Below are 12,659 nucleotides of genomic sequence, written 5' to 3'. Positions count from 1 at the left end.
AGAAATGCATATTGACAACGTACAATCTAAAAGCCAGAATCAGAACTATCTTACATACTACAAAACATTACTTCTATGGTATAAGAAGAGCAATGAATGAGAGTCGATTAGAGAGCAAGATCTATAAATAAAAAATCAATTATTTAACCCTCTCCCAAATCAATTTTTAGAAATACTACCTATATAAAGTAGAAGACTGAGAAAAAAGCAATTCATTTCTAACAGTTTACAAATATAAATATCTAAATGTGAAATAATAGAAAAAATATTAGAAAAATAAAGCCCCGCCCTTATTGAAATAGCCTTGAAAATATATAAAAAATCAAGTTTTAAATGCTGTTAGATCAATAGAGATAGAAATATACATATAGGTATATAAATGGATATATACACATACATTCATATGTATGTCTGCGTATATGTATCTATATATTCACCTATAAAGTGAGCCTTTATGATTCTTGCTGTGAGCATTCATCCAACTGATATAATGAAAGCATAAGGATAATTCTCTGTTTAATCTCAGAATTTCTATATTTTATTTCCCAATTTATTCCATACAGAAACAAATATATTAATTTATACTTGATCAGTAAATCAGTAATAACATTCTGAAACATAACATACACCGCATCACAGGATCACCATTTAAAGTGTAATGCTAGGGCACATGGGTGGCTCAGTCGGTTAAGTGTCTGATTTCGGCTCAGGTCATGATCTCGCAGTTGGTGAGTCTGAGCCCCGAGTTGGCCTCCGAGCCTGGAGCTTGGAACCTGGAGCCTGCTTCAGATTCTGTGTCTCCCTCTCTCTCTGCCCCTCCCTCTGTCTGTCTGTCTGTCTCTCTTTCTGTCTCTCTCAAAAATAAACATTAAAAAAAAGAATAGATTTTTAACTTCACATCTCTTTATCATTTTTCTTTCTCATTTTTTATGCTGAACAGTTTTTTTTTTTCAAGTGTTGAACTATTTCCAGTTGTTAAGGTTATTGACTTTTTTGTGGTCAGTGCATATGAATGTAATAGTAATAATTAATATTATTCTTAAAATAATACTGGCTCTAAGGAGGTGGTTCCTAAATCTAAAAAATTAAGTGACAAGTATAGTGAAGGCTTATATATATTATAATAATGAACTTAAGGATGTCTAGAAATAGTCAGAATATTAATTTCATTAAATTGAACCATAGGAAGTTGCCCATTGTTCTTGTATCCTGTTAAAAATAATGTGCTCCTATGTTTAAACCACATATTTATATTTGATAGATTTCACTTAATTAGATAAAGGTTAGAAGAGGCGGTTAGTCAAAATTGTATATACTGACTGCGATATGTTGCTAGCTATTGTTACACATCATCCCAGAGATCAGGCAAAATATTGAGAACAAATACTGTCATTCTAGTTGATCTCATTGGTGTGAACAAAATAAGTACCAGTTGTGGCTCAGAATACACAAAGTCCATACAGAAAAGATTTGCTAGTCAGGAGTTTTTTAACACAACAAAAGATAAAGGTGCCTGATTTGGTTTTGATTGCAAATGTCAAATATCAAGTATCCACACAAATTTGCAGAAGTCATATGTCATACTATACTTAGGTAAACAGTTAAGATAACCAAAGGTACACCTGTTTTTTAACTGTATGAAAAATAGGGTTAGGAATAATGAATTTTGATTATAAATTAATATTATTGAAATAGACCATTAAGTTGAATTTCATTAGGTATGGCAGAAAAGGTATTGTGGTTATCATCTATTACTATAGTTACATTTCTCAAAAAAATCAATTAAAAGGAATCACTCCTCTAAGAATTTTACTCATCATGTGAATGGCTACTTTGGTTTGCATTTTTAGAAAGGAGAATGTTCTGTTGGCTTGTAATAATACCCATAACATTACAATTTATTATGGAGAATTTCATTTGTTGCCTCAAAAAAGTTTTTTTGTTGTTGTTGAATATATAATTTGCTTTTGACTCACAATAGCTGATGTGTATTCAGTTTGTTTAAAAATACGCCAAATAGTAAATGTTTTATGACTACATTAGTGAGCCTAATTCTCAAGCATTCTAAAGAGGGAAGAAAAACGAGCTTCAAAAGTGAAAATCATAAAGGCGAGGAAATGATTCATTGCTGAAATAGAGGATAAACATCAAAACCAGCCCTCCAAACAAGAATTCGGTCTTTAGTCATGGAATATGTCCTAATACCCTTCAGCCTCCTACACATACAAACAACCACTTCCCAACCCCATGTTTCATGGCTGTAGAAACAAGACAGTCAACTGGTTGCTCCCATGAATTTCTTGGAAATGGCTGAGGGATTCCTTTTCTGTATAAGATATAAATCTATTCAGGCAGGAAGAGTAAAGAAGCTTTCTTTTCCTCATTTTTCATGCTTACCTTATGGAGCATTCTTGGTTGTAATTCTTCAGTTCAACTGCTGACTTTGCCACTGAATTACGTGGGTAAGTCTTTCTAGGGCCTATTTACCTTGGCTTACTAGATCAGCTGCCATGACCAAATATAATCACAGGGAATGTGATTAAATCTGAAAATTGTACTTATAAAATTATTCTTTGCATGTTTTCACATGGTAAAGATGTGAACAAATGTTTGTTAGACCGTGTATTTCAAGTGCCCAGATACTAATGAAAACATTTGAAATATTAAAGCTACAAATTCCAGATGTTTAGAGACCTCTAGATATGTCACAGAAATAGTCCGTTTTCGTCCAGATGTTTGGTATTACAATAGTTTCTTCAAAGGGCAGATATTTATGGTGTTATATAAATATGGGTTATAGCGTTGGGTAGTTCAACATTCTCTCAGTCTCCTTGCCTCTGGCCACCTTAGGAAATTGTGTGGCAGTTGCAGACACATATTTCATTTGCGTTCTGCCGTGATATATTGTGAACCCTAAAAAGACAGGTATTTTGAACTTTCATATAGAAGGATATAATGTGAATGACTAAATAAATTAAATAAAAAGGTAAAATGAATGTTTACCAAGTGGCAACAGTGATCCTCACAGTATTATTAAATACAAAACTATGATTACTAGATTCTGAAATACATCATTTGAATAAATTAACCACAGCAAAAATCTCTTGGCTGCTTTATTCAGTAAAAGGAATCAAGATGGGAATAAATGGTTTCCTGTTTATTTAAATAGTATTGTGATCATCCAGACAATATGAATACTAAATACTTTGTTGACTAAGGAATAAAAAGTGAGAATTCTTCCTAATAAGTAAATGTTCTGAAAAGTAAGGTATATAACTGACCACTTTAATTATTCACTACTATAATACAGCAGACTATTATATATTTGTTACTTTTTAACATGAATATTTTTTTGAAAATACCTGCATGCCTAGATATTAAGAGTCTATAAGGTTTGGTTCATATGGTTTGATTTCATGAATAATAGTATTTTTTCATAATTCAGATTCTTGGGATAAAGAATTTATTTTATTATTTTTTTAAGTTTATTTATTTCTTTTGAGAGAGAGTGAGAGAGAGAGCATGTATGAGCAAAGAAGGGGCAGAGATAGGGAGAGAGAGAGAGTCTCACTGCAGAGCCTGACACAGGGCTCAGTCTCATCATCATGAGACCATGACGTGAGCCGAAATGAAGAGTCAGACGCTTAACCAACTGTGCCACCCAGGTGGCCCGATAATTTATTTTATTTTTATCAGAGTTGTTAATCATACTACGTAACATGACAATACACACTTTATATGGAATCTTGCCTTAGATCTGAGCTTAAAAATGGAAATATTTGAAAAGCAAAAAAAAAAAAAAAAAACTTCATTTATCTAGTACTTTTCAGAAAATGGTAGACTAGAATATAATATTGGCTTAGGACCCCCAAAATAATAAAAGCTCACAGAATTTGTATATCATGCTCCAAGATGAGCAGATTTAATTGTATGCAAAATGTTTGTTGATCCAATATCCTAGAACCTATAGTATTACTCCATGTTACTGGGACAAAAATTTCAGATACCAATAACATCAAAAGCACGAGATTCTCAGAGGAAAGAATTTGCTATAATAATTGTGTGGCAGCATAAACTGAGAGGAACATTGAGCCTACGGGTAGAGTTCTATACCATATCATGGAATATTAGGGGAATCTCTTAATAGTGAATTAGCAATGATACCAACCAGAACAACAGTTTACATATATTCCTTATTTTATTTTATTTTATTTTATTTTATTTTATTTTATTTTATTTTATTTTATTTTATGTTTCATTTCGTTTCGTTTCATTTTGAGTGAGAGTGTCCCAAGTAAGCTCCACACTCAGCATGGAGCCTGACACGGACCTTGAGATCCCACTACCTTGGGATCATGACCTGAGTCAAAATCAAGAGTCTGATGCTCAACTGACTGAGCCACCCTGGCACCCCAATTTAAGGATATTCTATAAAGTATGAAGCTAATCCTTATACCAAAGGTTTCGTATATAGCCAGTAAACTGTTACTTACCATGCCTCTTTTCTTGACTCTGACTACCTAGGGACTTTATCTTATTTATTTGTACATTCCTCATTCTAACCCCATCCAGTTTTTATCTAAAACATTAGCTGTTGCTAACATTCAGTACTATCAAGTATATGAATGAATAGATAAACGGAGCTTGAAAGTCACCAAGGAAATGGGAGATTAGCTTTACTTTGTCTAGTTTATAAATGCAGATTATTATATGAAACACACGTGTAAGCTTTAATTAAAATAAATAGTATATTTGTCTCTAAAAATGAAATGTCAGGGGGTACCTGGGTTGCCCAGTTGGTTAAGTGTCTCACTCTTGATTTCAACTCAGGTCATGATCTCACAGTTCATGAGTTTGAGCCCCATATGGGGCTCTGGACTGACAGTGTGTAGCCTACTTGGGATTCTCTGTCTCTCTTTCTCTCTGCCCCTCTCCCATGCTCATGTTCTTTTCTTCAAAATAAGTAAATGAACATTTAAAAAAATTTAATGAAGTGTCAAGCATTTGAATGATTATGCTTTAGCTAACTTACAAAAAAAAAACAAAACAAAAGATTTTTTTTTCAATTCAACCAATGAAGCTGGATTATAAAGTGATACTAAATTAAACTATTGTTTACTTATTTTTGAAACTGTGGTTTTTAAAATTTTTTTCCACATTTATTTTATTTTTGGAGAGGCAGAGAGAGAGAGAGAGAGAGCGAGCACAAGTGGGGAGGGGCAGAGAGAGAGGGAGACACAGAATCCGAAACAGGCTCCAGGCCCTGAGCTGTCAGCACAGAGCCTGATGCGGGGCTCGAACCCACAAACCGTGAGATCATGACCTGAGCCAAAGTTGGAGGCTTAACCGACTGAGCCACCCAGGTGCCCAAAACTGTGGTATTAATATTCTAATGGAAATATTGATTTATAATCTAGGATTGCTTTTTTAGATTTGCTCTTAATACTGTGATGCTAGTAGAAAAACATATGCTTTTCCCCAAAATCTTTCTCTCATTTCATTTCACCTCAATATCTTATAGTATATTAGAAAATAAATCTGGACACACTGACTTTTGATATTTTGCATTCTTCCTTTCTATTTTTATAGGATGTACCTATGATATATTTGTTGCTGGTTTTTGTCTTGTTATTAATTTCATATAGTTTTGGTATCAAATATGTTATCTGACCTCTAGAGAAAATAGTAAATAATTACTGTATAATTATCAAATGCTTTCACACACACACACACACACACACACATATATATATATATATATACACACACATATATATATGTATATATATACACACACATATATATATGTATATATATATATATATATATATATACATGTATGTGTCTTTATGTAAGGATATATAGCTACCATTGAATACTATGAAAGTCTTTTATCAGTCTGTTTAAAAAAAAAAGAAATGGCAAAATTTCACATGGTAACATAGAAAAGAACACAAAATAGCCTATACGGTCTCTAAAATCAATACCATATTCTTACATTTTTCTCATTTAGAATTGCACATAACAGGTTTTATACTGTTATTATAGAATTACTGTACCCCTTCTCACAGAAAAGGAAATAAGTGTAGATTTTAAAAGAAACGTATTCCTCCCATTTTCTGCCAAGATTATTTTGACTGAATGTTTCAGCTCTTGGTGACAATGATGATGATGTGTTTCTTCCATCTGGAATTGTCCATGGAGAAAATGTCCCTATGGAGAATCTTGAAAGGCTCATTATTCCAATATTACAAATATGAAAATTGGGGCAGAGAGAAGTATAATTTTCTCAAATTCACACAGAAACTCAGAAGTGAAGCCAGGAGTAGAACCCAACTCATGTGGAAAAGATCTAATGCAACATGCAATGTCAAGCTTGCAAAGGTAATTAAATTGAGTAGTATAATTACCTAAATTATAGTACAGGAAATAGTGTCATATTTACAAACCTAATTATATCGAGTAGGAGAATTACATGAATGATAGTAATCATATGGATGGAGTTCACATACTTTATAAGCTTTACTTTTGTATTCTAACTACTTAAAAAGTAGGGGTTTGAAATATAACAGGAACAACAACAACAAAAGTCCAGTCTGAAGCCAAGCTACCCCCAGATTTAAATTCTGGCACCACATTTTCCCCTCTGTGTAATCTTAAACAAGTTACTTAACCTTGGCGTCTCAACTTCCTCATCTATAAAATAGGAATAATGTTAAAGATATCTGGAAAAACTGTGACTATTAGAAATATTACATAAACCATACTTATAGTAGAGTTGTCTAGCCTTAAATAGGTATATAATAAAAGGTAACCGCTCATCGTTTTGATATTAAGTAATAACACCTGAACATCCATCAGCTAGTTTTTGTTGTTGTTTTTAAAGTTTACTCATTTTTTTTTTAGTGATCTCTATACCCAATATGGGACTCCAACTCACAGCCCCAAGATCAGAGTTGCATGCTCTACCAACTGAGCTAGCCAAGTGCCCCCATCAGCTAGTTTTTAGTCATTCTTCTTTCATTTTTCTGAGTTCTTAATCAATCTTTTTCACCATTTTCTTATTTTTTTTAATTCCCTAATGGATTGAAGTAAGAATGAGCAATGTATGATATAAAATTTCAGTTATGGCCTCATAGGCCAATGAAAATGCAGTTGAGAAATGTCTTAGGTAATTTTTTTTTTTTTTGGTGGAAACATCTGAGGAAATTGTACCAATTTTTATGGAGTATTGTGATTTGAAGTCCACTAAAATAAATACACCTTTTTGGAAATTTAATATATTATTCTTCACCTTCTTTTTAGCACTGTGCATTTACAGAAATTAATATTGTTCCTAAAATGAAAATGGAGACTAGGGTGCCTGGGTGGCTAGGTCGTTAAGCATCTGATTTCAGCTTAAGTAATGAATTCACAGTTTGTGGGTTTGAGCCCCACATCAGGCTCTGTGCTGACAGCTCAGAGCCTAGAGCCTGCTTTGGATTCTGTGTCTCCCTCGCTCTCTGCCCCTCCCCCACTTGCAGTCTATCTCTGTCTCTCTCAAAAAGAAATAAACATTAAAAAAATTTTAAATGAAAATGGATAATATTGAAAACGTTCATGAAGTAGACTAAAACAGAACTATCTCTACCAGATATAAAGACTTATTATGAAATTTAATAATTAAGGCTATAGCATACATGGAACCTTGGTTTATGACATAGTTGAAATAGTGATCACAGGAAAAAAAGGGTGGACTATTTAATTAATGGTTTTGTGGCAATTTGTTATCCATACAGAATAAAGTAAAATTTGATCTTTGCACTGTATACTAAAATCAATACTTCATGGATTAAACACTTCAATGTGAAAAGCAAACCTTAAATGTCATAGAAGACGACTTAGAAAAATATCTTAATGGCCTCAGCAGAAAGAGGGTTCTTAATGAAGACATAAAAATGATAGCAATTGATAAATTTGAGTATTTATTTCTTTTTTTAATTTTCTTTTTTATTTTTTTTTAATTTACATCCAAATTAGTTAGCATATAGTGAAACAATGATTTCAGGAGTAGATTCCTTAGTGCCCCTTACCCATTTAGCTCATCCCCCCCTCCCACAACCCCTCCAGTAACCCTCAGTTTGTTCTCCATATTTATGAGTCTCTTCTGTTTTGTCCCCCTCCCTGTTTTTATATTATTTTTGTTTCCCTTCCCTTATGTTCACCTGTTTTCTCTTAAAGTCCTCATATGAGTGAAGTCATATGATATTTGTCTTTCTCTGACTGACTAATTCCACTTAGCATAATACCCTCCAGTTCCATCCACTAAATTTGAGTATTTTAAAAGTTAGGGTTTCTGAGCATCAAAAGACACTCTAAGGAAATGAAAAAGACTATAAATTGAGAGAAAATAGTAGCAGCCATATAAGCACAAAGCATTAAATTAGCATTCAAAATGTATTTTAAAAGTCTATAAAGAATAAAACTAATTTAAGAAGACTTCAATGCCAACGGCATATAGAGGGATTTCACAAAAGAAGATTTAAGCATCATTTTAAATATACTTTACTCGTTAGTAATCAGCAAATGCAAAATAGGAACATGGTAAGATAACATTTATAGTCATTATATTGGATAAAAATTGATAACTCCAAATGTTGATATAGATGTGGATCAATAACAACTTTTACACTCTGGACTCTATGTGTATATGTGACAGCAGTGGATAAATTGATGCAACTTTGAAAACAGTTTTTCTGTATTATCATGTTAAGTTGAATGATCATATACCCTGTGACCCATTGATACAAACCCTGGATATATACTCAGAGAAGTTTGATCATATGTTTCTCAGAACACAAATGCAAAAATGTTTATAGTATCATCATTTATAAAAGGTGGGGGGGGAAGAATTCAAGTGCCCATGGACAGAAAAGTGGATAAACTGGTATATTCATACAGTGGAATAGTATACAATCATAAAGAATGAATGACTGCAGTCTCTTGAATCAACATGGATAGATCACGAAGCATGTAGTTAGAAACATTCCATTTGGATAAACCTAAAAGACAAGCAAAATTACACAGTACTTTTTCAGGTCACATATTGTGAAAAATACTTTGTGTTGTTTGGTTGTTTTATTTGAAGGATTGGAGATGATAAGCATAAAATTTAGGCTTTGAATGGAGTAGACAGATCAATGAAATGTAAAAGGGACAGTTTACAAGAATACATAATGATGAGAAATGCAATGTGAAAGGAACATAAAGTTCCTCTAAAACAAGAAGATAAAATGTGCCAATATTATTCTGGTTCTGAAAATAAATGGTCATTTAATGTATATTTAGTTAATTTTTTGTTTTATGATATAAATGTACATATACCATATATATATGTGTATATATATATATATATATATATATATATATAAAACTTTAATGTATCAGGCAAATTCAATTAAATTTTAGAAGGAAAACTTATGTCTACAAAGCTGATGTGAAATATACACGTGTATTTAGTTGTATGTATATATATATATATATATAGAGAGAGAGAGAGAGAGAGTTCAAAATATGATATATAGTTTATAAGATGAACTCACACCGGTGGTACGGTCACATACAGCTTTGTGAATGCAGTAGCGGGCTGCAGTGGCCCAGAATGGTCCTTTAAGATGTAGCTTCACCAGTAGCTCTCTGAGTATGTTTCAGATTGGTTCAGGAATTGATAGCTGGATGTCAAATCAAAGGACTTGGGAAGAAAAAATGTTTGACCAAGAAAACTATTAAAATGTTGGCTGAGATTCATAGATACTCTTTATAAAGCCAAGTACCCTTGAGCAACCCAAAATGGCAGCATTCTTTCCCATCTAGTTTTTAATACTGTATGTCATAAAATACAAAATAGAGTACTTTGTGTGCATCTTCTGGAAGTTTAAATCACTATCATCAGTATGGGATCTGATTAAATTCAGTGCTGGTTTATTTTCATATTCAGTCCTTCACAGTGTCCTTGTCTAAGTCTTTGAGGAGTTATTTTTTCGTTGACAACAGAAAAGGAGGGGAAAAATGCCATTTCATTTTCTTTCTTGTTTTTCTTTCTTCTGTTTGTTCCTTTTCTTTGTTAAGGTGAAAGTCTGGTTCCAGAACAGGCGCATGAAATGGAAGAGAGTAAAAGGAGGGCAGCAAGGAGCTGCAGCTCGAGAAAAGGAACTGGTGAATGTCAAAAAGGGAACACTTCTCCCTTCCGAGCTCTCGGGGATTGGTGCAGCCACCCTCCAGCAAACAGGGGACTCTCTAGCAAATGAAGACAGCCACGACAGTGACCACAGCTCAGAGCATGCACACTTATGATATACAGAGAGGATCAGCTCCATTCTCAGGAAAGAAATGTCGTGATGGCAAGCCTTACTCAAACATCGTTTACACAGAGAGATGACTATGACAGTGATTTTTAATTATTATTAAATTCAGGCATCTCCAGTCTGTTTTCATGATTTATAGAGGGTTTACACTAAGTGCCACTTATTAAAGATGCTTCCACAGTGAAGATGGAGGTGAACTTGCTTTGACTGTTCCAGATGTGTTGGTCGTGTGTGTGACAGTAAGTAGGTATGTTTGCTTTTGCTTGCACTGAAAATTAAATTGCTATCAAGAGCAAACTATGAGACCTTTTAATTCAAGATGCCTCCAGAGTGAAGATGCAGAAGATGAACTTGCTTTGAACATTCCAGATGTACAAGGTCATGTGTATGACAGTGGGCAGGTATTTGCTTTTGCTTGCACTGACACTTAAATTGCTATCGAGAACAAACCATGAAACATTTTATCCTGAATAGCCACAGTGCCTGAAATCATTCTTAAGTGGATAAAAAATGTATTTTAACTCTGTATATATTACCCTTAGGTCATTTTCCTGTCTTCACTAAGTTTAGCAACGCATTCATATTAGCTGATGAAAATAGGCACTTACGATGACAACCAGAACCAGCTTCCTGTCTGTTTATGCATTTTGTCATCCCAGAAACAATCAGCACGTGCTTACTTGTGTTCAAGTAGAGAAAAATACATTAGAGTCTGATAGGACATATTCTTGTACCACAGACAAAACAAATCTTATGTTGCATTTTCTATCAACTGCTGCTAATACATTATTATAAAACTTACCTAGCTCCTCAATTCTTCCTATCTTATAGCTTGACAAAAAAAATTAGGATCATAGGCAAATCAGTTAACTTGCAGAAAGAGCTTTGTATGACAGACTTTGTCTGATTTTATTTCTTGAAAATGCTAGCTGTTGTATGATTTAATTAACAAGAAAAAGATTTCCCTTGATTGGTGATGGTATTGGACAAGTTGCAAAGCAAAATTGACTCCTCAAGTTGGTAGAAGATAAAATTCTGAATGTCTTCAAATTAGATTCAGTAAAAACATTATTTTTTCATATATGATGTATTCATGCAGAACAACAATCTTTGTATTTTGTAAAAAAAAAAGTGTTTAATAAATGACCCTTTGTAAATAATTTTGGTCTCCCTACTGTGATTTTCTAAATTGTTACAGGTTTTGATGTAAACACTTAAGAAAGTTCCAAATTCATCTGCATTGTATATATCCAGATGATCATAATAAATGAATCATCTACAGTTTCCTTTTGGCTTCTGAAATTGTTTATTATGAAAAAAACCAATCAATCCTGGAGTAATCAAAAAGCATATAAGAACACGTATATATTAAGTCACTTTTCTGATTTGAAGAATATGCGAAATGGATTTTGTGTGTATTTTATGAAATTGAAGATAAAGGAAGGAGAAAAAGTAGTATTATTCACTGTTATGAGGTAAAGGGAATAGTCATACATTTTGAAACTTACATATAATAGATATGAATCCAATGATTGTTTCTATGTCAAAATATCCAGAGTTTTTGATATGAAAATAAGCTAAATATGCTAATCCAAATTCTTATGGACATTACCAATGTAAGAATATTTAGGATTATATTAATGTATTTTGTTTCATGCATGATAAACATACATTGGATACCTAAGTTTTACTGATAACTTTATAATACTGTTTTTCATTTGTTCTATATTGTAACATAAAATATTTGGAAATCTCCAGTAACTCCCTCTCCCCACTAATTAATTGAAAATAGAAATAGAGAAACGTCATCAGTAAAAATTTCCAAAACTTTATTTAATTTTATTTTCTTTAGAATGGTGAGACTGACAAAATAGATTTGATTAATCTCAATTTACTTAGTCTAGCATGGTATGTATAAAGTACTGAAGAAATTTTTTTTTTTTAACGTTTATTTATTTTTGAGACAGAGAGAGACAGAGCATGAACGGGGGAGGATCAGATAGAGGGAGACACAGAATCCTAAACAGGCTCCAGGCCCTGAGCTGTCAGCACAGAGCCCGACACGGGGCTCGAACTCACAGACTGTGAGATCATGACCTGAGCCGAAGTCGGCCGCCTAACCGACTGAGCCACCCAGGCGCCCCAGAAATTTAAAAACTTAGACTGTTGGCATCAAATTTTTCCCTTTGTGTAATAAATGTAATCACCGCAGTTAGCAGTATTTCTGAATTAACTTTGGGGGGAAAAGACCATTCAGATTGACACCTTCCAGGCATGAAGCAAACACTCTTCTATCAATCACTTGAGTCCATACAA

The 12,659-nt window shown here is 33.2% G+C and overlaps 1 protein-coding gene across 1 annotated transcript in view; it reads left to right on the top strand.

Annotated features, from left to right (window-relative positions):
* The window catches only part of MEOX2 (mesenchyme homeobox 2), a 64,320-nt gene extending 53,988 nt beyond the window's left edge, over positions 1–10,332 (top strand). The window contains exon 3 of the mRNA XM_047094755.1: positions 10,108–10,332. Coding sequence (XP_046950711.1) covers positions 10,108–10,332 — 225 coding nt within the window. The remainder of the gene's footprint in view (positions 1–10,107) is intronic.
* Positions 10,333–12,659: the final 2,327 nt, after the last annotated feature.

Source organism: Lynx rufus, unplaced genomic scaffold, assembly GCF_022079265.1.
Source record: "Lynx rufus isolate CCGP_SWC_20201006 ecotype Redwood Valley unplaced genomic scaffold, mLynRuf1.p SCAF_4, whole genome shotgun sequence".
Classification (NCBI taxonomy): Eukaryota; Metazoa; Chordata; class Mammalia; order Carnivora; family Felidae; genus Lynx; species Lynx rufus.
The sequence above is the reverse complement of the archived record's forward strand: the minus strand, read 5'-3'. Positions and strand labels throughout refer to the sequence as shown.